At 43.5% G+C, this 27679-nt stretch overlaps 2 protein-coding genes across 6 annotated transcripts in view; one reads left to right on the top strand and one right to left on the bottom strand.

Annotated features, from left to right (window-relative positions):
* CCDC38 (coiled-coil domain containing 38) overlaps nt 1–5154 on the bottom strand; it is a 42762-nt gene extending 37608 nt beyond the window's left edge. Inside the window, exon 1 of the mRNA XM_007165860.2 lies at nt 4949–5154. Coding sequence (XP_007165922.1) covers nt 4949–4993 — 45 coding nt within the window. The 5' untranslated portion in view covers nt 4994–5154. The remainder of the gene's footprint in view (nt 1–4948) is intronic.
* AMDHD1 (amidohydrolase domain containing 1) overlaps nt 1–27679 on the top strand; it is a 31594-nt gene that overhangs the window by 2760 nt on the left and 1155 nt on the right. The window contains exons 1-9 of one of the 5 annotated variants that reach the window (XM_057555881.1): nt 5210–5399; nt 7156–7262; nt 8653–8717; nt 10699–10976; nt 12997–13222; nt 14200–14324; nt 19398–19491; nt 20097–20257; nt 21060–21909. In XM_057555881.1, the coding sequence (XP_057411864.1) occupies nt 5263–5399; nt 7156–7262; nt 8653–8717; nt 10699–10976; nt 12997–13222; nt 14200–14324; nt 19398–19491; nt 20097–20257; nt 21060–21210 (1344 nt within the window). In that variant the 5' untranslated portion in view covers nt 5210–5262 and the 3' untranslated portion in view covers nt 21211–21909. The other 4 variants (XM_007165861.3, XM_007165862.3, XM_057555882.1 and 1 more) reach the window with 4 other exon arrangements.

Raw genomic sequence — 27679 nt, 5'->3', positions numbered from 1 at the left:
CTTAAATTTATGCTCAGCACTCATCCCCACCCTTAAGATTCTGCTCACCTCTTTCTTGTCACATTTCCCCCCTCTTCAATCCTTCTATCTATTTAAATTCACTCCCTTCCTCATCCGTACTCTCATTCCCTTTATCCTAAAAGTCTATCTGCAATAAACATCTTTATCCATGGGTTCTGGCACTTTTTCACTCATAGAAAAACTGGAAGTTCTCATTCCTCTAAGCCAACTGCTAATGGCAGACGTCTGCTCTTACTCCATCTCTTGGGTAATTCATAGTACACGTAAAGAGAATCAGTAGTCTCTAGAAGTTGTTATACTTCTGTATTTCCATATGTATTAATCCCCCTATTGATTAATGAAGGGTTGGTGATGAACATAAAGGAGAAGAAGAGAACCAGCTATGCTTAGGAAGGGATCATAAAGTTCCCGAACTAAACCAATATGGTGTACCAACCAAGAAAAATAAGTAGAAGCTGGTGAATGTCTTTGTTGTGCAAAATAAAAATAGCAGAATGACTAAACAAAGGCTCTGTACCCAAACGAGAGGGAAAATGTTGTTGGATTGCACAGCAAATGCGTGCAAATTCACATCTAAAATACATGTACAAATCCAACTTCTGATGGATGAAAAAGATAAAGAGCTCAGAAAACCAGGGATTGAAAATGGTGGTGTGTGATTGCAAGCCATCAGTTTTAGAGGCAGCACAGGCTTGTGATTAACAGCATGGACTCTCATTATGCTCCTTCATCCTCACCCCTCAATTTCCCCACCTTTCAAAAGAGTTGGTAAGAATAGCACCTACCTTGTGGGATTGTTAGCGGAGTTAGCATATGTCCTGCCCTTTGGACAGCATCAGGAGCACAGTAAGTGTTATATAAGTGTAAGCTCATGGAGAAAGCACTCTAAGGAGGGAAGATACTTGGTGTGTTTGAGAAAGAGCAAGGAAACTAGTGGAGCTTAAGCACAGTGAACGGAGGGGAGTGACAGCCAAGGTCAAAGAGACAACAAGGGCCCTGTAGGTCATTTACTCAGTGGAATAAAGATCATTAAATGAATCACTCTGACTGCTGAACTGAGAAGAGACTATAGAAGAGGTTGAGGGTCAAATCGGGAGACCTGTTGGGAGGTTACAGCCATTGAGAGGCAAGAGCTTACGGGGTCTCTTGGGATAGTAGTGGAAGTGGTGAGAGGTGGTCAAATTCTAGATATATTTGGAAAGTAGAGACTACATGACTGGCTGATGGTTTGGATGTGGGGTATGAGATAAAGAGCCCAGGAAATAAAGAATGGAGTTTCAATCAACAGAGACAGAGAAGGCTGTCTCTGGGGGAAGGGGTGGGTGGGAAGAGCAAAGTTTCAGTTTAGAACATGGTAAGTTTGAGGTATCTATCAATATTAGAGATCTAAGGGGATGTGGGTATAAAATATACTGTTCTTCCAAGTGAACACCATGCTGGTTGGTTTAATTCTTGCATTATTCTAACATTATGCAATCACACGTGGTCACTACATTATATAAAAGGCTGAGTCAGGTCCTTTGATGCGTGTCATCGTAGGGGCAGCACGAATGGCACTGTGGAAAGACCCTGGCCTTTGGGAACAGGCAGGTTTGAATCCTGCCTCTGACTCCACCCAGCTCTTTCTCTTAGGCCTACCCGAGTAAACTCAGCGCACCTTAGCTGCTGCTTCTATCAAGTATGGATACTAATACCTTTCTTACAGCCTTGTTGCAATTTCCAAGCACAGATAATGTATGGGAAGTGCCTACTCATGATAGACTGATAGGGAAATAATTGCTTATACTTTTTTCAGAGTAGATATCCAGATCTGTCCTCTTTCTGGTCCACTTTGTCTTGTGAATAACCACAGCACTTGAAAAGAATAGGAGAGGTAACTGACAACTAGCTTTCCTAAGGAACCCTGACTTAAAGTTATTGAAACCCGGTCCTTTGAGAGGAATTGACCACCAATATCCATACAAATTTGGGGACTCTGACTCACCTTAGGGCTGATTCTTATTCCAATCTTTGTGGAAGTGGAGAAAGAGGAATGGGGTTTTATAATGTCCACACCTAAAGTCCTAGACCAATTCTAAATGAATTCACAATAACAATATCTAGCACATGTTATCTGAAGCAGTTTGTGATTGATTTTCTCGACAACTCTCTCTACAATTCAATGAAAATGGATTTGCAGATTCTCTCATTAGGAGATAGAAAGCTCTGTTTGTCCCCCACGTGCAAATGAAGATTTAGACAGATTCTCTCAGACTCAATGCCTTTCAAGTTTTTCCCACCTCATTCTGGCCACTTGGACAAATACTAGGAGAAAGGGCTGTGAACTGTGTCCTGGGATAGTGCGTGGAGACCAGCACTAGCAATTTTTTATTTACAGGAAAGCCGGGGGCCACTGGGTCCTTGGCCTGCTCTGTGACCCGCCTCTTTTCATTAGGTCAGAAGCAGAGCGTGATGGTGAGGAAATTACCTTCAGCTTGACCTTTAAGGACCTGCTGGCGTCAAGCTAGCTATTTGGTATGGGCTTTTCTGTTGACATTTCTGACTGCACCTTTTGCAAACTGAAAATATTACTGGAGTTCAAGAGGAAGGAAGAGTAGGGGAAAGAAATCAGCCAATTTGAGTCCCATGATGTGAAAAGTACTTTGTAAACCAAAAAGTGCTACAGGGATGTTGGTTATTTCTGAGGAAAAATGTGTTATCCTCGCCCCTCTATAATTATTTAACAGTGACCGGAGGAGAGAAGTCCACTCTTAACCTCCTTGCTTCTACAAACTTCTTGTTTGCATGGGCTTTTGGGGGAATGTTGTCTATCTGGACTGTAATCGGATACACTCAGTTCACCCACAGATATAAATTCCCATGAAGAAAAAATATGATTTCTTTTAGACTTACCAAGAGCTTGTAAGCTTTAAGAACATGGTATATTCTTTGAAGGACTATTGGTTGAAATCAAATCTTTAACTTAATTGACCATCAAGACAAATAGCAGGATTAAAATAAACTAATAGTAATAATAATAATAATAATAATACTTCTTTAGAGCTAGGCACTGGGCTGAGTGATTTACATTTCATCTTATTTAAAGCTCAAACAAGTCCATAAAGTAGAATCAATTATCCCCATGATATGGATGAGGAAAATGAGGCTTAGAGAAATTAATTGCCCAAGGTCAAATAGCTCATAAGTTACAGAAGTGTGATTACGACAAGTACTGAACCCCAAAGCCTTCTATGTTCCTATAATTTCACCCCATGCTTAGTTTATACCTCTAATTGCAAAATTTGCAAATATGCCTATAATTGCAAAATGTAGCAGATTCAAGTCTTTAGCAGAAATTTTATAAACAGAATGTTAATATTTCTCTATGAATTAGTGACTTTATGTGTTTCTATTTTCCACTGTTTATTTATTTATTTATGGCTGTGTTGGGTCTTCGTTTCTGTGCGAGGGTTTTCTCTAGTTGCAGCGAGCGGGGGCCACTCTTCATTGCGGTGTGCGGGCCTCTCACTATCGTGGCCTCTCTTGTTGCAGAGCACAGGCTCCAGACGCGCAGGCTCAGTAATTGTGGCTCACGGGCCTAGTTGCTCCGTGGCATGTGGGATCTTCCCAGACCAGGGCTCGAACCCGTGTCTCCTGCATTGGCAGGCAGATTCTCAACCACTGCGCCACCAGGGAAGCCCCAATTTTCCACTTTTCTATGGGTTGGCCAAAAAGTTCCGTTTGGATTTTATACTTCTCTTATAGTATTATTTCTCTGTATATATTATACCTTTCTTTTTAAAACTGTGAAAGACTCACATCTCTTTCTGACTGTGTGTCTGAGCTGTGAGTAATCTATGAATTTTTTTCCCCTTTAGGGTCTCTTTTATTCCCATTATCTATTTAATTCTCCCCCCTCTTCTTTTTTCTTCTCTCTTTCCTACCTGTCTGATCTGTCTCTTTCATGGCCATAATATGAAGCTTAAGTATATTCGTATTTATTGTGTTCATTTAAAGGAGATTTTGCTTTCTGTTCTTCGTTTTTAAATGGCTTTATAGTGACAAAAAAATGGACTTTTAGATTTTGTGGGTTTGCTGGCAGCAGCTTTCTTTTATCATATGTTATTTGCGTCCATAAAGTGTCTTCCTTTTGATTGTAAAGTTTTTGCTGGGCAGGGAAAGGGCCTTCCTATCTTTGAATGTCCTACCAGGCCTAACACAGAGCTTCTAATAAAAGTGTATAAACAAAATAAAATATTTGAGAAACTCCAAACCCAGTGCCTGCCAGTGTATTCACAGCAACTGACAGGCAGGCGAGAGATGTGGCTAAGAATTACAGACCATCTTCCTTAAACAAACTTAATTTGGTCTCCAATCTTGGTGAGGGCAGGTCCCACCGGATACAGTTGCGGTGGGCGACACTGAGCTGAAACCAATCTTACCTCGACGAGTTTGCATTCAGGAACCATTCCAACCTATCCTTCAGGAAGGCGTTAGGGGAAAATGGGCGAAGGCGCCAATCGATTTTTTAGTCTCGGCTCTATCCTCCCCTGCCCCGCTCCCCCTTCATCTCGGGGACCGTGTGGTAGGGAATCCGGGAGCGGAGAGGGCCAACCGCAAAGTGTGCGGCACCCGCCACCGTACTCTCGGCCGCGCGGACCCTGGAGCGACGCCCACCCCCCCCTCTCCTCCCCATCCCCGGGTTCCCTCTGCGGGCGGCCCCCCGAGTCCCAGCCTGCCGCGAGTTTCTGGGCAGAGGTTTCTCCCCACTCTGTCCCCTGCCGGGACTCCGTCCCAGGTTCCGGCCCCTGCTCCTACCCAGGTCCCCCTCCTCCCCCATTCTGCCCCCTCCGGGCTCCCTCGCCCTCGGTGACTCCCTTCCGCCAGGTCACGTGATCGTCGCAGCCCGCCTTTCTCTCTCCCCTCCGCTGAGCCGCAGTTTCCTTACCTGTAAAGTGGGGACAGGACTCTCTACCACATTTACCCAGAGCATGACAAAGCGACCAGGAAAGAGAAGATTCCATTATAACGTTTATTACTAATCATCATTCTCATTGCTGGTGCTCCTATTGCCGGCTCGATAGTGGGGGGAGGCGTGCGTCCCAGGCGGTCTGGACTGGCAGCTGCTAAGACCGCCCTGCTGGCCCCGCCCCGCCCTGCTGGCCCCGAGCGGCGCCGCCTGCGGACCTGCCCCCTCTACCCCCTGCTGCCGCCCGCAGCGAGAGCCGCGCAGCCTCCGCTAGACCTGCGGTGCGCGGCGACATGGCGGGCGGCCACCGCCTCCTGCTGGAGAACGCGCGGCAAGTGGTGCTGGTGTGCGCCCGCGGCGAGCGCTTCCTGGCGCGGGACGCGCTGCGCAGCCTGGCGGTGCTGGAGGACGCCAGCCTGGTGGTGGGCATGTAAGTGGCCGCGCGCTTTGGAGCTGCGGGCGCCCCGGGTCGTGTGCTGGGGGGACCGGTCAGCCAAGGCCCAGCTTGGTGCTCTTTCTGTAACTTGTGCGCTGTGGAGGGGAACGCGGTAACAGCCTTCCCGCACCCAGGGAGTCATTGGCACGCCTGCCTTTTAGGCGCCTGTTGCTAATGTATTTGGCCGCCTCCGGTTGTCATTCAGTTGAAGAAACCTCTCTCAAGCTGCACATTCCACTGGGGAGCATCAAGATCCCGCCTCTGCTGATAAAATATAATTGCAGCAATCTGAAGGCGTAGGGGTTCTCTCCAATGCTTCTTGAAGTGCGGACGGGGGACCACCTGCCTCAGACGGCCTGAGATTTTTTTTTTTAAAGACAGACTTCTGATGCCGCCCGCCCCCCTTATCCCCAGATCTTTTTCTTTTTTGCAAGTTTTGCTGAGATATAATTGGCATACAGCACTGTATAGATTTAAGGTGTACAGCGCAGTGATTTGACTTACATACATCATGAAATGATCACCAGTAAGTATAGTGAACATCCTCTCATATAGATACAAATTCAAAGAAGTAGAAAAATTTTTTTCCCGTGTGACCAGAACTCCTAGGACTTATTCTTTGAACAACTTTCATAAGTAACATACAGCAGTGTTTATTATATTTATCATGCTGTACTTTACATCCCTAGTACTTATTTATCTTATAATTGGAAGTTTGTACATTTTGACTACCTTCATCCAATCCCCTCCACCCCGTCCCCACCTATCCCCAGGTCTTTTGAATCAGGATCTCTATGGGTGGAGTTCTGAGATCTGAATTTTTACAAAGCACGTCTCCCACCCCCTTCGTCTGCACCCCAAAGCTTGAGAACCACAGAAAACGTTTAGATGGCGATGGTTTGGGGTGATAGATAATTAAGATTCAGCCACCAGAAAGAGAGCACATTTTCAGTTATTTTCATTTAAACTTCTGAGAATAAAAGAACAGCCAAAGTTTGGAAGGGTGGACTTGGAGTGGGAATGGGGGTTGGGTGCCCATCTGAATTGGAGAGCCCATGGCACTGCGATTACACAAGTCTCATCCCTTATCTGAGGCTGCTTAGGGTTGTGTAAGAGCCCAGCTTTTAGGGACTCTGTGTGTGTTTGTTTTTAATTAACGAAGGAATAAAAACATCCTCAGTGTTACCGTCAAAAATTTGTTAAAATGAGTTAACAGAATTGCATGGATGTAGGAACCTAGGGCTAGTTGATGGCCATACTCCACGGAGTTCTGAGGATCCAGACCCCTACTGTCTTGCTCAGCTGAGCACTGCCCTCTTGCTCACAGGCACTCCAACGTCCAAGATTGCTGTGCCGTCTCTCATTATGGTGTCTACATTCCAGCCAGTAGGAAGTAGGCAGAGAAAACGATCCTATTGGCTAGAACTTAGTCACATGGCCACACCTGGCTGATGGGAGACACGGAAAGGTAGTCTTTATTCTGGGTGGTCATGCCTCCAGCTAAAATTTAGGAATCTAGCACTGTGGGAAAAGGGAACATTGATCTTGGGGAACAATTAGCAATCTCTGCTACACCTGATTTGACTTTTTGCCTTGCATGTGGCTAGAGTCAATTTCCAAAGACACGTGCTCAAGAAGGAAATACAATAAATATTGACTGACACCAAAGGGCATCGATAACATGATCATTGGTCAAAATTTTCACAATATTTCCCCCAAAGTTAGTAATAATTTCTTGATTTTTATTCAGAGATGGGTTCATAAAAGCCATCGGTCCTGGTGATGCTATCCAAAAACAGTTTTCAGAAGAAACATTTCAAGAAAGAATTGACTGTACCGGGAAATGCATCTTGCCAGGTATTAACCTCTTTTTCAGTAAAGCCCTAAAAGCAGTTTTAGTGGTGTAAAGAGGAAGAGTAGTAGCTTGTTTTAAACATGGTCTCACAATAATATGAAAATATAATAGCTACCATTTATTGAATTTCTACTAGTAAATGTCTAGCTGCTTTACAAACGCACTTACATGTTGAATGAAACCGAACTGCCCTGTAAGGTAAGTATCATTATCTACACACTGCAGATTAGAACACTGATGTTTAGGGGTGAAATATCTTACCCAAGATCTCTAAACAGGTAAAGGGCAAGCTGGGAATCACACGCATTCATTCACTCCACTTCTTCCCACTCATATGCTGAAGAGAACCAGCTGTGCTGGGTTTGGGTTCAAAAGCTGTTGGAAGAATTTTATTAATCCATGGCATAGGGGAGGCAAAGACAGCAAATTGCTCTCTGTAATTCCAGAATATACTCTAAATTTGTATAGAGTATGAAACAAAAGACCCATCTCCAGGCAGAAAAAACATAAATCAAAAAACCCTAGAGATTTCACTGAAGTTCATTTGTATCTTTAGTGATTGATAACAGAATCAGTTTATTAGCCATCATCTCCTACATTTTCTATGTTTTATGGCTTTATGTCATCCTCTGAAACAAATTTCACAAATTTTGAGTTCTGTGCAAACACAGAGGCTAGGATTTATACTTGCGTGCTGTGTGCATCTGACAGAGCTTCTACTATCTGGCCCTTGGGGGTCAGGAGAGAAAGTCAGGGTGAAACCTCATGAGAAACAGCAGAATATGGTAGAGAATATATGGTAGGGACTTTTGATTTTACTCCGATCAGAACCACTAATGAGCCATTTAATCCATAAGGCACTTTGAATGTTCTGGAAGGACAGACTTTACCAAATTGTACCGGGATAAACAAAAGTTTCAAGTGACCATTTTATAGTTTCTCTTGAATTAAAATATTTTTCTTTCTTAAAGAAAGATTCATCTTTCTGCTTTTATACTTTTCCTGCTCAAAGTTGAGTGTAGGGATAGTGTTATTCTTTTTCACACCCAGATTCTTCCTTGGTCATATAGTCCTTGGTTTTGCTCAGCTAATAGATTTGACATCCTGTTTTAAAAGGTTGCTTGGTGAGCATGGATTTATTGGGCAAAAGGAGCTGTATTTCTTTAGGGGATATTTTCATCATGTTGAGTCACACTCCTCCATTAGAGCCTTCTAGACCAACCATGCAGGGAGTCTTCTGGGAACCACCCAGACAAATTCTCCCTTCTCCACCCTCCTCCAAGATGGCTGACCACCATCATGCTTTCCTAAGAACCGTATAGTAGAGTCTGCCTGCTGTCTAAGTGCTTTCTGTTTCTTAACTTTAAACGTGATTTGATTTATTGATTACAGGTTTAGTGGATGCACACACACATCCAGTATGGGCTGGTGAAAGAGTTCATGAGTTTGCGATGAAGGTAACTGCAATAAACAATGGCAAATCAAAATAAAGCACAAATATAGACGTGTTTTTCTAGAGTTTGTAGGCTGTTAGGCTTTACAACAAATGTCTACATGTCTTTTTAACGGATATTTTTACTGGCTTGGACTATGGAAATAAATTACAACAAAATTAACCAATTTATAGCTTGGTACCAAATCTTTATACTGTGCCCAGGGCTATCAGTCATTTCAAGTATAATAGTTTTCAAGATGTTTTAGCTGCCGAAACCTCCTTTTAAAATAGAGGTGACCTGCTTTGCTCACTAATTTCTCCTCTCTTTTCTTTTCCTCATTCCATCCCTTGGTAGCCTTTGAAGGGACTCCAGGAAACAGTTTGAAAATCACCATTCATTGGGGTCAAACTTGGAAAAACATATTATTAATCACAAAAATAAAATGTCTTACATTGTTCCCACTGTTTTTCCAGAAAAATGAGACTTATTAAGAAACATAAATTGTAGTCTTTGTCAGTCATTAATTAGCTGCAGTCAACCCTCAAATCCCTGGTTTGAGCCATTTTCACATTGTTTATTTCCTTGTTTTTAGTAGACTTTATTTTTTAGAGCAGTTTTAGGTTCACAGAACAATTGAATGAAAGCTATAGAGATTTCCCATATACCACTGCTCCCTGCCCCCTGTCCAAAGTACAGCCTTTTCCATTTTCAACATCCCTGACCAGAGTGGTACATTTGTTACCATGGATGAACCTACACTGACACATCATTATCACCCAGAGTTCATAGCTTCCATTACTGTTGACTCTTGGTGTTGTGCATCCTTTAGGTTTGGGCAAATGTATAATGACATGCCCCCACCATTGTAGTATCATACAGAGTAATTTTACTGCCCCAAAAATCCTCTCTGCTCTGCCTATTCATCCCCCTCTCCCCCGAGACCCTGGCAACCACTGATCTTTCTACTGTCTCCATAGTTTTGCCTTTTCCAGAATGTCATAGAGTTGGAATCCTACAGTACGTAGCCTTTTCAGGTTGTTCCCTCCATGTCTTTTCTTCACACTGTTTTTTAAAAACCTGTGCAGCCTAACAGCTAAATTGGATTATTTCAGAAAAAGAAAAAATTTATTCAAAAACTGTCTACCTTTCTCAACAATCTAGAACTATTTTTAAGGCTTTATTAAATCATTGAATTTCAGAGCCAAAAATCAACCTCAGAGATTTACGGTCCAATTCTCTCATTCTATGATGCAGAAAGTGATGCAAAAAGGGCCCAACCCATCAGGTTTTTGTTTTTTTTTTAACACGAAATGAACGAAGATCATTTATTATAAAACCATTGAAACTTTCCTTAAAAGCTCGAGTTTGCAATAACTTGAACGTGACAGAATTAAGAACAGAAGGGAAGGGTGTGACTAAGGGAGCCCCCCAGGCCGGCACACTTTGTTTGCACCACACACTCCCTGCTGCCCAGAGTAACAGGGGTCCAGTGGGATCCCAGAAAGAGCCTCTTTATTTGCTTGAGTGACAGAGGTCAGGCCCGAAACTCTAGGTGGCCAAATACTGAGGGGTGGAAATGCTCTGGGTCTCCTAGTGGGGACTTGAATAACCACAGTGAGGCCCCTAATCGCCTAAGCTTTGCTTTCTCATAGGTACTGAGACTAGCTGGTACACACCAGGACTGGCTGGGTTGTTAAAATACCGAAATACTTTTGTGCCTGTTGGTAAACTGTCGCTAGCCTAAGGCCCCAAGTCCTCCCCACATCTCCCATTTCTGCCACCCCAGTCCCTTCCTGAAACACCTCTGACCCCTGCAACTCCCCACCACCCTGGCAGAGTAGGGACTTCCAGAGCTGTGTGCCCCACCATCCTTCCTGATCGGTTGGTGCCTGTGCCATGTCGATTGTCAGTCATGTCGAATATCACCCCTGTACGTAGGTTCTGTAGACCTGCCTGCAACCTCCCTGCGTTTTGCAGACCTAAGGGTGAACCGTGTGTTCAGTTGGCAGGAGCCACATACATGGATATCCACCAGGCTGGAGGAGGGATCAACTTCACGGTGGAGCGCACGCGCCAGGCCTCGGAGGAGGCGCTGTTCAGCTCCTTCCGGCAGCGGCTTGGGTGCATGATGAGGGCGGGGACGACGCTGGCGGAATGCAAGAGCGGATACGGCCTCAACCTGGAGACGGAGCTCAAGATGCTACGCGTGATTGAGCGCGCCCGGCGGGAGCTGGACATCGGCATCTCAGCCACTTACTGCGGGGCTCACTCGGTGCCAAAGTAACGTCAGCCGAAGGGACCGGGGTTTAACCGGGGTTTAACTCAGTGAAGGTGCACCAGCACATTAGCTCTTGCAGAGGGACCAGTAGAGCCTTTGGAAAGGTGCTCTGATTCTAACCTTCAGGCATCTCACACACGTGGGTTTAGGAAGATGGGCCCCACCAGACCCATCCGTTTGCAAGTCCCTTAATAGTGAAGGAAGAGGAGGTGTTCAAAACTCTTGGTTAACAAAAAGAAATTCCCCTGATAGGTCCTTTAAAATGACAGATATTAATTTAAATAGTTTCCCATGACAGGGAGCACAAAGGCACTTCAGGAATTGAGTAACACCCCATGGGAGGTAGATCAAATCTTGAAGTCAAGATGATTTAGGGAGGTTTTTATTTTTGTTCATCTGTTTGCTTGTTTAGCAGCAAACATTTTTGTTTTATTGCTGTAAATGTTTTTTTCAGCTTTCCTCTTTATCTAAAAGGTTCCTCCTGTATGGATTTGCTATAGAGAATTCTCTCCCCTTCTGCTTCTGCATCTCATCCGTCCCGGAATTACTAGATCAGAAGGCCTGCAGTCCCAGAACCAAATGATCCAAAAGAAATCCAGGACTTGAAAATTCACAGGGTGTCTCCAAAGTCTTAGTGCAGTTTTAAGTTGTGATAACTAACTTAGATAATAAATGCTGCAGGCTTACAAAAATGGTTTAATCACATAAATAGCCCATTTAATTAAATCATATTAATAATTAAATCATTTAAAAAATGTTTACATTTATTTCTGTGAACTTTGACAAATAAAATTTTAATGTTAATATTTCATTTACCATCTTTAATCAAAGGAACTAAAAAAATTAACATTGAAATTGTTATGAAAAATTTACAGAACTAAGTAGAAAAGAAATATAAATACTTAATATTTCCAGTGATGTTTCTTGTATGTTTTTAGCATTTATACTTCTGAAATTATTATGGCTTGAAACTGCACTAAGACTTTTGGGATATCCTGTCTATTATAGTCTGTTTTTTTTTTTTTTTAGTAGGAAAGACAATGTGACATGGCAGAAAAGTCTCAGGCTTTGGAGGGACACCAGACCTGGGTTCGAGTCTAGCTTAACTACTTCCAGCTGGGTGATTCTGAGTTAAGTTTTGATCACTTAACTCTTCTGAACATGAATTGCTTATCTGTAAATCAGCTAAATAACACCCTTATCCTATATGGTTGTCTCGAGAATTAGAAACAGCATATATAAGTACCTGTCTCCTCAGAGTCCACCTCTGTCTACCCACCCAGATGGTTTTTGCTGAGAGCCTTCTGTGTGCCAAATACAAGGCTGAAGTTTTACAGAAAATTTCTCCATCTGCCAGTGAGCCTCTGAGGTCTGATCTTGATCCCCGAAGATAAAGCCTGAGGCCCAGAGGATACCAAATGACGTCTACATCATGTGTCCAAAGTTATACGGCTAGCAAGTGGCGCAGCTCTGTGTCTGACTTCAAAAGCCCAGACCTTTCTCATATATAACTACCCCAGAATCTTAGAAAGAATTTCAGGGCCTCCTACTATCTTCTTCCCCTATGTCTGATGAGACAGAAAGCCTTAGGCAGATGCTTCTAGAAACAGTGTGGAGGAAGAAAAAGTCAGGGTAATAGCTTGGCCCAGGTAAGGGGCTCACGGTTGGGTTGTCAGGGAATCATCCAGGATGTCCTCTATGTGTCCTTGACAAGAAGATTCAGTTTTTCAGCCAGGCATTCCCAGAGGCAGCCCAGATGTGCCAGAATGGATGAACCATCTGAGTCTCTGCCTGTAGGGTCAGTGTGTACAGAAGTCTTATCAATACCTCTGCTATGTAGGCTCATCCTGATTGCTAAGAGTCCTGAGTTATAGCTTTGATCTTCTCTTTACCTTTCTGAGGCTTGGGGTCATTTACCTACAATTTCTCAGGTTCTCCAAGTGCCAAAAAAACCCTTTCTCCAATTTAAAAAAAAAAAAAAACAAACTTGCCCACGGTAATCTCACTTTCTTCTTCCCTCAGAGGAAAGACTGCTACTGAAGCCGCTGATGACATCATCAATAACCACCTCCCAAAGCTGAAGGAACTTGGCAGAAATGGGGAAATACACGTTGACAATATAGATGTGTTCTGTGAGAAGGGCGTCTTTGATCTCGATTCCACCAGAAGGATTCTTCAAAGTGGGAAAGATATAGGGTTACAGATTAACTTCCATGGGGATGAACTCCACCCAATGAAGGCTGCTGAGGTATGGGTGACCTTTTGCTTTTCCTTTGTCAACACTCGTGCTGTGGAGAACTTAATGAGTTTGTGCAAAGGAAGGAGTAACCTTCTGAAAAGATAGAGAATGGGGAAATTTGTTTGAAATATGTGCAGGTTGGTGCGGTTGAGCCTTGGAATCCCAGACTTTTTTGCTGATCATTTATTTTTATTATTTCCTTCTGGTGATACTAGCAGAAAAAAGAAGTACCTTTGTGATCTCATTTACTAAATTCACAACCTATTTTGATTGGCACCCAAAGCCACCCTAGCTCAGTCTGTTAATTCCACATGTAGCTTCTAGGGTCTTTCTGTGGCACAATCCAGAGGACTTTTAGTGGAGCATACCATTAATAGCCACAGGATGATTTTCAAATCTATATGTCTTTTCCAGATTAATTTATTCATGCTTTCTACAAATATTTGAGTATCTGCTGTGTGCCAGGCACTCTCCTAGGCACTGAGAATTCAGCAGTGAGATGCACAAAATCCCTGTAGTTGGGGGTCTAGCTCTTTACTCTAAGCCCTGGAGCTACATAAGCAACTGCCCTTGGGGCATAAATACAGATGTAGATACTCTACATGTGTCTCGACCACCACACGTCCAATATGATCTCTTAATATCACGTCCAAATCTTGCCTGTGTTTCCTGCCCCAGTGAATGATGCCATTATCCATCTGTTGCCTAAGTTGAGACCCTGGATATCATTTTGACTCCTCCCTCCCCCTCACCTACTGCATTTCAGCTAACCAGCAAGTCCTCCCAATTCTCCTCCTAAATATCTCTGGATCCACTTCACAACACTGCCCACTTCAGATCACCGAGCTTGTGCTCTTGAGAGGTAGTTGGCAAGAAAATAATAGAGTGCTGTTTGTTTTTGCAGGAAAAACCATTTGCTGGCATGTTATCGATTTGTTGTTGCTGTTGGTGAAACTTCTCTCTGTCTCTCTGCCCATTCTGCTTAGCTCGGGGTGGAACTGGGAGCCAAGGCAATCAGTCACCTGGAAGAAGTGAGTGATGAAGGCATTGCTGCCATGGCAGCGGCCAGGTGCTCTGCTGTCCTCCTGCCCACCACGGCCTACATGCTGAGGTGAGGTGGTTTCTCCCCGCAACATGAGAGCTGCAAGTATAAGCTGTGGAGACACAGACTTCCAAGATGCCCAAATATTCATCACCCTTACAAATCCCTTAAAAATGCAGATCAGGAAAACTTAGCTCATGGAAGATGCTAATACTGGTATGATATTTGTAATGAATTACCCCGAGGAAGGAGCTTAGACCCAAATTGTGTTTGAGTGGTGGGATTACTGGGGAGAGTGGCGCTTTCTTTTTCTTTCTTCCTCATTTTTGGAATTTTCCAATTAAAAAGGAATATGCATTACTTTTATAATTAGAAAATAGTGATATAGGCTTTATACTTTAAAAAACATGCATAAGATATTAGGGATATTTCACAGTATTCTGAATCTGAATGAGCTGCTTTCTAAGAGGATATAAGTGGGGACCATAATCCTCATAAACCCCGGGAGTGGGAGGAAAGAGGAGATGTCTAAGTATATTTTGTGGCATCTCCCCGGGGCTTTGGCTGTGTGCCCTCAATGGATTGAGCCCATGTAGTCCATCTTTTATCACGGCCATTGCTCCAGTTCAAATATGAGACCTGAGGTCTCCTGACTCATTGAACCACTTCCATGACAGCCACCGAATTTGTGGTCAGAAGGTCCAGCATTCAAGAGGCAGTTGATTTCCTCTTAGGACTGGGTGCTTTCTCTGCGGTTGTGATACATGGTTTTTTGTGGGGAGGGGCATGATTCCGCAGTTATGGCCTTAGGACAGTGGTTCTCAAACTTGGAGTGCTTTTGCTCCTCAGGGGATATTTGACAGTATCTGGAGACATTTTTGGTTGTCACAACTGGGAGGTGTCACTGGCATCTAGTGGGTAGAGGACAGAGATGATGCTAAACATCCCACAGTGCAGGGAAAAACCTCCTACAACAAAGAATCATCCAGTCCAAGACATTAATTGTGCTACGATTGAGAAACTCTGCCTGAGGGATTGGAAAAACAGGTTCAAGTAACTTTTATAAGGGAGAAGAAAGGAATATTACAGTGCTTTTTTCAAATTTATTATGATTTTATACACATATATATAAAATATTATACATTTCTCTTATTACTGTTCTCTTAAAGAGTAGACATAATGTAGGTTACCATCAGGAAATATCCATCAATAACCATTCTCAGTATGATCAGCTGCTTTTCTTGCAAATCTCAATAGTCATCAGAGTCATCAAGACTTAATCTGGTTAATTTTCCACCACCCAAGGAATAAGTTTTTACAAAACAAAAGGATTCCTTTAACTCACCTTGAATCTCTTAAGACAGAGCAAAAATCTGAGACTTGTGGTGCTGGAGGGCAGTTCAGCATTAAAAGTCTGAACTTTGTCCCTATGCCAGTGGCAGCTGCCACGTGCCATCACCACAAGATGGGTTTAGCATCCTGTTTGGATGACAGGGGCAACCAAAGAGAAGGCCACGCTCTTCCCTGGCTTCTCTGTTTCTGTATTTCTCTGATCTCTCCATCAGGAGGAACCTGCAGGTTTCCCAGCTGCGCCCTGAACTCCCTTGACTCTCATTTCCAGAATAACCATTGCCTTATGCCACTCAAGGGCTTCTTTTAATCATTATTTTATGCATCTTTGTGTATAATATTTAAATTTATTCAGGACACATTCACCTTAGTTTATCTGGAGCCCCCTTTATAATTTTACTGCCTTGTACATACATATATTTTTCCTCCTTGAGTAGTTCGGGAAAGGGAGGGGAGGCCATCAGAGTGACCGGCAGGGAAATTTTAACGTCTACCCTTTCCTCACTCTGTATCTCTGCTTCACCCACCTCTCTCACACATTGTCCTAGCAGAGAAACACTATTTTAAGTGGTCCTGGAAACTGCCTGTCGTAGACTGGGAATGCTTCAAGGGCAAGTGTCACCTCTGTACCCCCAATCCTTGATTAATTTCTGTATTCAACACGTGTGTTGGGGGCCCACTACTTGTCAGGCACTGTTCTAGGCACTGTGGATCCAGCCACAAGTAAAATAGAGTCTTGTCCTCAGGGGGCTTACATTCTAATGGGGAGAGACAGGCAATGCGCAAACCGACCAATGAACACAGAAAATGTCAGGTGATGCTTGGTGCTGTGAAAACAATCCAAGTGAGGCGAGAGGATAGAGTGTTTGAGGGGAGGGTGCTGTGTTTTTAGGGTGGTCAGGGAAGGCTTTCGGAGGAGGGGACATTTGGGCAGAGACCTCCAGGAAGTGAGGGAGCAAGCCATATCTGGGGGAAGGAGCCGGGATAACTAGAAGAGTGTTCTGAGTGGATGGACGGTGAGCGCAGTGGTAGAAATGCACTGAGAGTATTTGAGGAACAACAAGAGTGAGGCCAGAGAGGCACAAGCCAGGCAGGGAGAGATAGGAGACGAGGCCAGAAAGAGGGGCAGTTCTTGAAGGGCTGAGTTCATGGTGCATACAGGAAGCCCACGGGAAGCCACTGAGAGTGGTTAAAAGCACAGCGACATGATCTAACTTATTTTTCTAAAAAATCCCTCTGGCTGCTAGGAAGAGAATATATTTTAAGGGGCTTGAGGGTAGGAGCAGGAAAGCCAGTTAGGATGGTCTTAACAAATATCCTAGCAAGCAATGATGGTGACTTGGATCCAAGATGGTAGCAGAGGGATATAAAAATGAGTTGGATTCTGGATATAGTTTTAAGGGGGAGCCAACAAGATTTTCTGGTGGGTTGGATGTGGCCTGTGAGAAACGACTCAAGGATGACTCTGAGGCTTTAGTACGTGGCACAGAGTTTTCACTAATGGGATGGTTTTAGAATGACTGGCTGAATTAATGACCAGGCAAGTTTTATTGATCTCCGTGTGTTAGATACCATATGCTTTTCATTGAGGCTGCCAAGAAGTCCCTGTATTTTGAGGAGAAAATAAAACTGAAGTGCAATGCAAACACAATAATAAAAAATTAAAGAATTCCTTTAACAAAACATAATCGATCAGCTATTAATACTAGGCACTGTGCTGGTACTAGAGACACAATGGTGAATAAGACACACATGGTCCTTCACGGAATTTGCAGTCTAAGCATATGAAACATGATAAATGAATAGACAGTAAGACCTATAGAGGTAATGAAAAGGATAATCACTTCTGGCTGAGTGGCCAGGGAAAGTGAGCATGGGTGGGCGAGATGTGAGCTGGGCCTGGGAATATGAATGCATTTCAGGGAGGGGTGGATATTCTAGGCAAGGAGAACGGCAGACTCAGAAATGTACAAATAGAAAACCCCAGTGGTTTGAGGGCAGTATTGGGTAGGGCAGGGATGAGAAAGGAGGCCCTGAAAGAAGTGTGGGCTCAGCTTGTGGGGAGCCTCGAATGCCAAACTTAGGTGGACTTTGTATAAAACATAAATAAAACCTATTCTGAGCACAGCTATAAAGTTATTCTTTTTTTTTTTTAAAACAATGGTTTCATGAGCAGTGATGGGGGCCTCTGTGTTTTGTTTTGTTTTTTTAATTTTTATTTATTTTTATTTATTTATGGCTGTGTTGGGTCTTCGTTTCTGCGCGAGGGCTTTCTCTAGTTGCGGCAAGCGGGGGCCACTCTTCATCGAGGTGCGCAGGCCCCTCACCATCGCGGCCTCTCTTGTTGCGGAGCACAGGCTCCAGACACGCAGGCTCAGTAATTGTGGCCCACGGGCCCAGCCGCTCCACGGCACGTGGGATCCTCCCAGACCAGGGCCCGAACCCATGTCCCCTGCATTGGCAGGCAGACTCCCAACCACTGCGCCACCAGGGAAGCCCAAAGTTATTCTATTCTTTGCCATATTTAGTACACTCCTAGAATATAACAGTATCATTCATTCATTCAATCAAAAATATTAATTAACCAGAGGCAGGACTGGGTGCTGGGACAAATTATAAGAAAAAGAAATCATCCTTTCAGTGATCCTTAGCCCCTGCTGGACTTTCCAGCAGAGGGGCAGCTGTAGTAGTCTCAATACTTTACAACCAACCGATCAATCAAATTGAACTGAAGGCTAGAGTAGGGTCTCAAAGGAGGGGTCAGGGTTACCCTCAGGAGCTTTTTCTAAAGACAACTCCTGGGCAGTACAGGTTCATAATGGCTGAGCACCAGTCCACTATTATTGTCATGAAACAATAGCTATTGTCTCTAAAATGGAGGCGTGTGGGGTGCTGGGGAAGCCAGAGGAAATGAGGGCCAACAAGGTGACTGGGAAGGCTTCCCAGCGGAGGTCTCTCCTTGACCAAACTTTATTCAGGCTCCTCTGAGCCCCTCTCTCCAATAAGCCTCAATCTTGCCTATAAACCTACAGACTCTTAGCACAAATGATTTTGTTCACCCACCTTCCCCAACATTATGAGACTTGAACAAACACTGGCATAGTTTCTAACAGCTCCACGATGCCTCCCTAGAATGAGCCCAGGCCCCCTTAGAATACCTGTCTGAGAAAGCCCAACCTGCCAGGAATATTAACGGTTTGTTCCAGTAAAGCCTGGTGATAGTAGATAGGCCTTTGAACTTCCTCTTAGAGCAGTTACTTTAAAAAGCTTGCAAGGAGGTCAGGGAGATACCCATCCAGGAAGGAGCACAAATATTTTACATATTAGTTTCTTGGGCCTTCAGAAATTTGAAGGACCTATAATTTTGAGACCCCCTCTCCCCCCCAAAAAAGGAGAGGGAGAGATACGAACAAAAAATTGCAAAATGTTAATTTAGAAAGCATTATTTAAACCTCATTGTTTATATTTGGGAATCAAAAAAAGTTTATTACATTTGAAAACAATTTTAAGTTTTCTCCCTTCGCAAGAATCTCTGAATATATATAAAGATTGTCATGATAATCCCAAATTTAAAAAGTTAGCTATAGCCAAGTGATTTCAAAAGCAGGATGATAAAAATCAGGATTCCTGGGGTTCTGCTGGACGCCACCTCTAATCACTTAATCTTGAGTTTCTGTTTCTTCTTCCAGAACACGAAGGGGTTGGATATCTTAAGTCTGCTTCAACTCTGAACATCTGTTCTTCAAAAGTTCCACTTCTAGAGACTGACATCATTTTTTTCCCTCTCCTTAGACTGAAGCAACCTCGAGCCAGGAAAATGTTAGATGAAGGGGTAATAGTCGCTCTGGGCAGTGATTTCAACCCTAATGCGTATTGTTTTTCAATGGTAATTACTTTTAATGTGCCTTTCATAGTCTATGAAACTTCTACCAAACATATAAATAATTTAAAAATATTTCACTAACTGTTAAAATGTTTCAAAGATCTGAAAAGATTTTCCTGTGGAACAAGAAAAGAGTGTGGACAGCAGTGTAATTGGATATTTCTGTGCCACTTGAATGCCTCCAGGCTGAGAGAGGAGAGAGAAGGTTCTATTGATACTATGCTTTGATGCAGCCTTTGGGCATTGTGGTTTTACAGTAACCTATTTCCCCTCTCAGAATTGCATAAGCTCCAAGAAGTTTAGTAAGTTTTAGTAAGTAAGTGTGGAGGTGAGCTTCATCTTACACAGTAAGTGGCCTTGAAAAGTAATAAATAAATATTAAATACATATAGGGGGTGGGTGGGTAAGTAATCTCTATAATAAACGAATCTTTCCCAAAGCATAAGAATCTTTACGTGTAAATGTAAATTTCACTTTTCTCATACTAATTTAGTCAGCTCCACTTATACATTTAACTATCATTATTTGTTGTGCTGTGTTGAGAAATGTCCTAGGTGGCAGCTGCTGTTTTGTTGCTTTTCTCCAATGCTTTTCTTTTCCCATCTTAGCCGATGGTCATGCATCTGGCCTGTGTGAACATGAGAATGTCCATGCCCGAGGCCTTGGCTGCTGCCACCATCAATGCCGCTTATGCCCTGGGAAAGTCTCACACTCATGGATCTTTGGAAGTAGGAAAACAGGGAGATCTCATTATCATCAATTCATCCAGGTGAGTGTTCTCCCAGCTGAGCCATTTTATTGTACACCCACTGTAATATGGAGACTTGGTTTAAATCCCTTTTCCACTGATTATTACTGTCAGGCTCTGTATAAGCTCAGCAGCTACCCAGTCTTCTCAGTGTCCTCAGTGTCACCCCTTTCTAAGCAAAAAGTCTCCCTCCAGGTCCTAAACTGCAGGGTAGACCAACTTTTCTGGTCTCTTCATCCATCTTATATCTTTCATAGATCTCCAGGTTTCTGCTCTGTTTACCTGGACTTTGGACTTGTGCCCTCTGGCCTGTGTTTGTTTTTCTTCTTGGATTCTGACCTTTTCTGCGTGTGTTGGGCCACGCAGGTCCCAACTCTGGCTTGTCATCCTGGTGCTGATTCATTACCTCTCTGACTTCTCATTCCTGCTGGATCCCAAAAGCCTTGCTTCAGTTTTCCTGCCTCTTGTTTTGTATTACTCACTCACAGCCTGCTGCCTCCTGGGTCTCCAGTGTAACAAGTTGAGTGTTATTGTTCTAAATCTTAAAGTTGTGAATCCTATGGTGTCTGGACCCTAGCAAGCCTCTGCCAGGCCTTGGACCTCATGTTCCACAGAAGAGAATGGCTCCATAATTCTACTCTCGAGGGTCATAAGCCATTGTCTCTATCGAAAGTGATGCTGATGTTACCATTCATGCATCATTTAACTGAAGCAAATTTTTTTTTTTACTGTTCCAATAACACTTTATTTATGGACATTGAAATTTGAATTTTATATAATTTTTATGTCACAGAATATTATTGTCTTTGTTTTTCATTTTAAGTCATAATTTAGAAAACCCCAAACAAAACTATCTTAGCTTGGGGCTTCCCTGGTGGCGCAGTGGTTGGGAATCCGCCTGCCGATGCAGGGGACACGGGTTCGAGCCCTGGTCCAGGAGGATCCCACATGCCGCGGGGCAACTGGGCCCGTGAGCCACAACTACTGAGCCTGCGCGTCTGGAGCCTGTGCTCTGCAACAGGAGAGGCTGCGACGGTGAGAGGCCCGCGCGCGCACCGTGATGAAGAGTGGCCCCCACTCGCCACAACTAGAGAAAGCCCTCGCACAGAAACGGAGACCCAACACAGCCAAAAATAAATAAATAAAAAATAAATAAATTTAAAAAAAAACAAAAAAACAATGATCTTAGCTCAAGAACAATAAAAAGCAAGCATCAGGCCAGATTTGGCCCACAGACCACAGTTTGCCAACTCCTAGTCCAGAACAGTGGTTCTCAAAGTGCAGTTCCAGCAGCAAGGGCATCCTCTGAGAATTTGCTGGAAATGCAAATTCTCAGGCCTCTTGGACAGTCTACCAAACCAGAAACTCCAGGAGTGGGCCTAGCATCTCTGTCTTAAAAAGTCTTCTAGGTGAAAAAGATACATGCTAAAGTTTGAGAAGCACTGATCTAGAGTCATTGTTCTAATGTGAATCAAATATTTTAAGAACAAATACTTAATATCATTAAACAATATTGGATTTATCATAGACTAATTATCATGGTACTCTACCATTTTTTAAAAAGGTCAAATATTAACTACTAAGTGTAAACAAATTTTTAGAGAATGTATTTTGAAATTAGCATTTATTGACAGAGTGATAATTTTGACTTGTATCCATTTATGTTTGATTTCTTTCTAGATGGGAGCATTTGATTTACCAGTTTGGAGGCCATCACGAATTAATTGATTATGTTATAGCTAAAGGAAAAGTCATCTATAAAAAATGATTGATCTGTAAGGAAAGAGCACACGGTTCTACTGTATAAGTCAGTACAGTTATATTAAAAGTAAAAATACCTTAGTAGTTTACCAGAATGATGTCACTTAAATCTATTTCTGTATTTTGTTTATCCACTTGAAAACCCCAGGGGATTCACTTATTTTAACATGTGCACCTGGACGTATAAGCAAGTAAACCATTTGTGATGATAAACTCAAAGGATTAAATTACTTCACAAAGATTTTCTATAAATATTCTGCAGGTTAATATGATGGAGTATCACAGAAATGCCTTTGTGGGGAAATGCAGATTGGCAAATAGGTAGACATGGCTTAAAATTCCCATTTTGTTTCTACTTTTCAAATTTCAATTTTTAAACTATATTTACTGAAAATTGGGGAAGGAAGTGGGAAATCCAAGTCAAATGCCACAAACTAAGCTAAAATGTAGCCATCTATAATAAGCAAATAGTTTTTCTTTTCCCCACGCAGTTTGTCTTTCTAGATGCTCTTCGAATGCCTTAGGGTCCTCTGAGGGAGGGTGTTCTTCGGTTTTCTACTCAACCCTTGCAGTAGAGCTTCACAGCAGAGCTCAAGACTTGTCATTTTGTACACAAGTACAGGGACCTTCTTGTAATGGATGCATTTTGACCAAATCCAATAATGTAATTTTTAAAAAAGTTTTAAAGTTTTTGATTCTTCACATTACAAATGTATAAAAAAAATCTATAGCTCTCAATAAATATTTGCTGTCACTATTATTGTTGTTGTTTACAGCCCTGGAAGCCAATCAGTGGTGTTGTCTATTAGAACCTTTTAGGAAATGAACAAATTACAGAAGAAAGTGGATTACATAAAGAAAAAGTGGATGATTATATAAATGGGTGTTTCTAAAGCCATGTGTTTACTTGAAATGTTTTTAAACGCTTTGATCATTCTTACAATCACAACTGCATGATAAAACTTTGTCCAGTTTATGAAGAAATGACTAGAGAAGTAAACACTAACTACCCATATTATCACCTATTTCAAGTTAATAGAGCCTGAACCAATGAGGCTTTACTGTATTCAACATAGATCAACTCAAGATACCCCTTGTCAGAAGGTTAAGGGTAACAAGGCACATCGCTATCACTGGCTAGTAGCGTGGGGTATCTGGAGCTCTGCTCCTCACGTGCTTGGCGAAGAAGCCGTGAGGGGGGTGTGGGAAGCACGAGTTGCTGTGCGTGACGCCTCCCCTATGACCGGTCTCCTAGTCGATGGTGGGAGTTTGGGATGCAGGAGATACATATAAAGGCCAAAGCTAAAGATTAGGTCTGTCCTGGAACCCAAGCCATGTAGAAGTATATCGTTATACCTATGGAATAAAAAGGTGAAGCACTTCCTATTTTCTTTCTAGGAGATATTCACTCTACACAAGTAGTGTTCATGTCTTTTTTGAATGAAAGCAGAAGAAGATACCCACCCGGAACTGCCTTGGTCCTCCCAGGCCAGTGTCCTGTAAGCTCTTGCAACTCATAGGAGCTGGCTAGAAATGCAGAACTTCAGTTCTACTCCAGACCTGCTGAAACAGAATCTGGTCTTAACAAGCCCACAGGTATTTGTATGCCCGTTCAAGTCTGAGAAGGGCTGTGGTCTAGACCCTAGCTACGTGGACTTTCACACTGTGCCTCAAAATCGCCATTTGTTTTTGCTGCTCCAGGCCTTGCAGCACTGTTCCGTCTGCCTGGAGTACTTGCCCTCTCTTCTCTAAGTGGGAAATCAGAGCTAGTCACTGCCCCCCACACCAAGCTCCCATCCCTCTATGATAGCCTCTATAGCATTGCAATCAAACTGTCTTTCCCTTTAGATTGCATGTTAGTAGAGGGCAGGGGCCTGGTCATGTCCCCAGGATCTAGTGTAGTGACTGGTTCATAGTAGGTGATCAGTGAATGAATTAATGAATGGCTGCACAAGCATACATACGGTCCTAGTGAAAAAAACTGCTTATTAAAACACACTCAGCAGGCCAACCCAGGAATGCAGTGTTAAGGAAAATACTTGTTACGTATATTGGAAAAAGCATATGAATTCCTTAATATAATGGATGATGCTTATGGGGGAGTAAAGTGGAAAAGCGAAACCCAGCAAGAAACAATTCCATGGCTGGGTGGGAAGGGGCATGGCCATCCTCAGCCTGAGAGGCTGGAAAGATTTTGATGTGAGGGAAAGGCTCCGGAGACGGAGCATCATGGGGTGTTCAGAAGGGGGGGGTGCTGAGTCCTCCTAGAGTGGAGGGTTCAGTGGGGGCGTGGACTACAAGGTCAGGTCGACTCAGGTTGGGTCTTCGTTGCTGCGCACAGGCTTTCTCTAGTTGCGGCGAGCGGGGGCTACTCTTCGTTGCGGTGCACGGGCTTTTCATTGTGGTGGCTTCTCTTGTTGCGGAGCGCGGGCTCTAGGCACACAGGCTTCAGTAGTTGTGGCTCGTGGCTCCAGAGCACAGGCTCAGTAGTTGTGGCTCACGGGCCTAGTTGCTCCGCGGCATGTGGGATGTTCCCAGACCAGGGATCGAACCCGTGTCCCCTGCATTGGCAGGCGGATTCTTAACCACTGCGCCACCAGGGAAGTCCCGGAACTTCATTCTTAAAGTCAGGGGAAGCCACTGCAAGTTTCTGAACAGGTTAGGCCCAGGACAAGAGTGTTGTGGTAGAAAGATTAATCTGGTTTTAGTGAACAGAGTAGGCACTCAGGTATGTGCTGCGTGAGTGGACTCTGGCAAGACACCTTAACCAAGTCCTTTGGTGGAGACAGTAGGAGGCACCAGGTGCTAGAAATCTGGGTGGAAAGCTCTGGAAATGGCACAGTGAAATGTGAAACGCCCTGACTAAAATTGGTTTGAAAAATAAGGAAGTTCCTCTATGACATACGTCACAGCAAGACCCTTTTTGACCCGCCTCCTAGAGAAATGGAAATAAAAACAAAGACAAACAAATGGGACCTAATAAAACTTAAAAGCTTTTGCACAGCAAAGGAAAACATAAACAAGACGAAAAGACAACCCACAGAATCGGAGAAAATATTTGCAAACGAAGCAACTGACAAAGGATTAATCTCCAAAATTTACAAGCAGCTCATGCGGCTCAATATCAAAAAAACAAACAACCCAATCCAAAAATGGGCAGAAGAGCTAAATAGACATTTCTCCAAAGAAGATATACAGATTGCCAACAAACACATGAAAGGATGCTCAACATCACTAATCATTAGAGAAATGCAAATCAAAACTACAATGAGGTATCACCTCACACCGGTCAGAGTGGCCATCATCAAAAAATCTACAAACAGTAAATGCTGGAGAGGGTGTGGAGAAAAGGGAACCCTCTTGCACTGTTGGTGGGAATGTAAATTGATACAGCCACTATGGAGAACAGTATGGAGGTTCCTTAAGAAACTAAAAATAGAACTACCACATGACCCAGCAATCCCACTACTAGGCTTATACCCTGAGAAAATCATAATTCAAAAAGAGTCATGTACCACAATGTTCATTGCAGCTCTATTTACAATAGCCACGACATGTAAGCAACCTAAATGTCCATCAACAGATGAGTGGATAAAGAAGATGTGGCACATATATACAATGGAATATTACTCAGCCATAAAATGGAACGAAACTGAGTTATTTGTAGTGAGGTGGATGTACCTAGAGTCTGTCATACAGAGTGAAGTAAATATTCACAGAAAGAGAAAAACAAATACCGTATGCTAACACATATATATGGAATCTAAAAAAAAGATGGTTCTGAAGAACCTAGGGGGAGGACAGGAATAAAGACGCAGACGTAGAATGGACTTGAGGACATGGGGAGGGGGAAGGGTAAGCTGGGACGAAGTGAGAGAGTGTCATGGACATATATACACTACCAAATGTAAAATAGATAGCTAGTGGGAAGCAGCCGCATAGCACAGGGAGATCAGCTCAGTGCTTTGTGACCACCTAGAGGGGTGGGATAGGGAGGGTGGGAGGGAGATGCAAGAGAGAGGAGATATGGGGATGTATGTATATGTATAGCTGATTCACTTTGTTATACAGCAGAAACTAACACACCATTGTAAAGCAATTATACTCCAATAAAGATGTTAAAAAAAAATAAGAAAGTTCATTAGCTCCCCCTCGGAATTTCACAGGAAGGACAGGCTTCGGGAGGGGTTTACCCAGCCGCTCAGAAATCCTGAAGACCCAGATCCCTTCCCTCCCTCTGCTCTGTCCTCCGATGTTGGCGGCACCCCGAGGCCAGGTCCCCCCGGTGTGGCTGACCGGCAGCAGCCAGAGGGGCCCTACGCCTCCTCACTGAGGTCAAGCAGGAGAGGGAGAAAGCCTGGCTGTAACGGCTCTCGGGAGAGAAAGCGTTTGCTCCAGCCTGCAGTAAAATTCTTCTGTCTCATTGGCCCAAATTGCAACCTCCGCTGTCTCTCGAACTAATCACCCAGTAAAGGGAATGGGACCCCCTTGAGACGAACCAGGCCTGTGCCCTGAGCTGAAACGAATTTCCTCCAACTCTTTTTGTGGTTTTGTTTTTTGGTATAATTTCAGTGTTTCCATTTAATAAGTTAATACCTTCGGGCTTCCCTGGTGGCGCAGTGGTTGAGAGTCTGCCTGCTGGTGCGGGGGGCGCGGGTTCGGGCCCTGGTCTGGGGGGATCCCGCGTGCCGCGGAGCGGCTGGGCCCGTGGGCCACGGTTGCTGGGCCTGCGCGTCTGGAGCCTGTGCCCCGCGGCGGGAGGGGCCGCGGTGGTGGGGGGCCCGCGCACCGCGATGAAGAGCGGTCCCCGCACCGCGATGGGGGGTGGCCCCCGCTTGCCGCGGCTGGAGAGGGCCCTCGCACGAACCGGGGACCCAACACGGCCAAAAATAAATAAATAAATAAATAAATAAAGTAGCTATAAAATTTAAAAAAATAAAAAAAAAATAAAATAAAATAAAATAAAATAAATAAAAAAACAATACAACCTTGACAAGTTCGTAAAAAAAAAAAAAAAAAAGAGAAAAAAAAAAAAATAAGTTAATACCTTCAACCAAAGTAAACCCCCAAATGCAAAATGATCATGCTATTCATGAGATAATTAGAAGGTTTAATAAAAAAGCTAATAATCCAGGGACCAGATTCAGAAAGGAGACACGAGTTTAAAGTAGTAATGAAAAGTAGCTTCCTGGGAAGTTTTCAGGTTGTGTGTGGAATTTCATGTATGCGGCAGACTGTGACAGCTACAGCCCTCAAACCACACGCCCACGCCCTTGTGTGTTACTCTCCCAAACTGACTTGGGCTTGATGCGTGACTTGCTTTGGCCAACAGGACATTAGCAAATGTGGCACAAAAGAAGCTTGAAAATCCCTTGCGCTTTGGGGTTTGCTCTGTGGCTGCCCCGAGAGAACAGGTGAAGAAGCCCAGGTGAGCTCACTGGGGCAGAAATCGTGATGCCTCCAGCTCTTCTGGGCTCCTCAGTGGGGAAGAGAGAGAATGTATACCGAATCAATCACATTTTCTAAAGACACTTTGTGCCGTGTGAACGTTCACTGACGAAATCTTTCAGAAATGTAATTAACTGCAGTTAGAATAACCTTTCCCTGACAAGGTGTTAAACTTTGTTATAAAAATCTAAGAATACAGCAATGACGTAAGACAATTGAGACTTAGTTTATTCC

Source organism: Balaenoptera acutorostrata, chromosome 11, assembly GCF_949987535.1.
Source record: "Balaenoptera acutorostrata chromosome 11, mBalAcu1.1, whole genome shotgun sequence".
NCBI classification, from domain to species: Eukaryota; Metazoa; Chordata; class Mammalia; order Artiodactyla; family Balaenopteridae; genus Balaenoptera; species Balaenoptera acutorostrata.
Note: the sequence above shows the minus strand (reverse complement) of the source record. Positions and strands in the feature narration are given on the sequence as shown.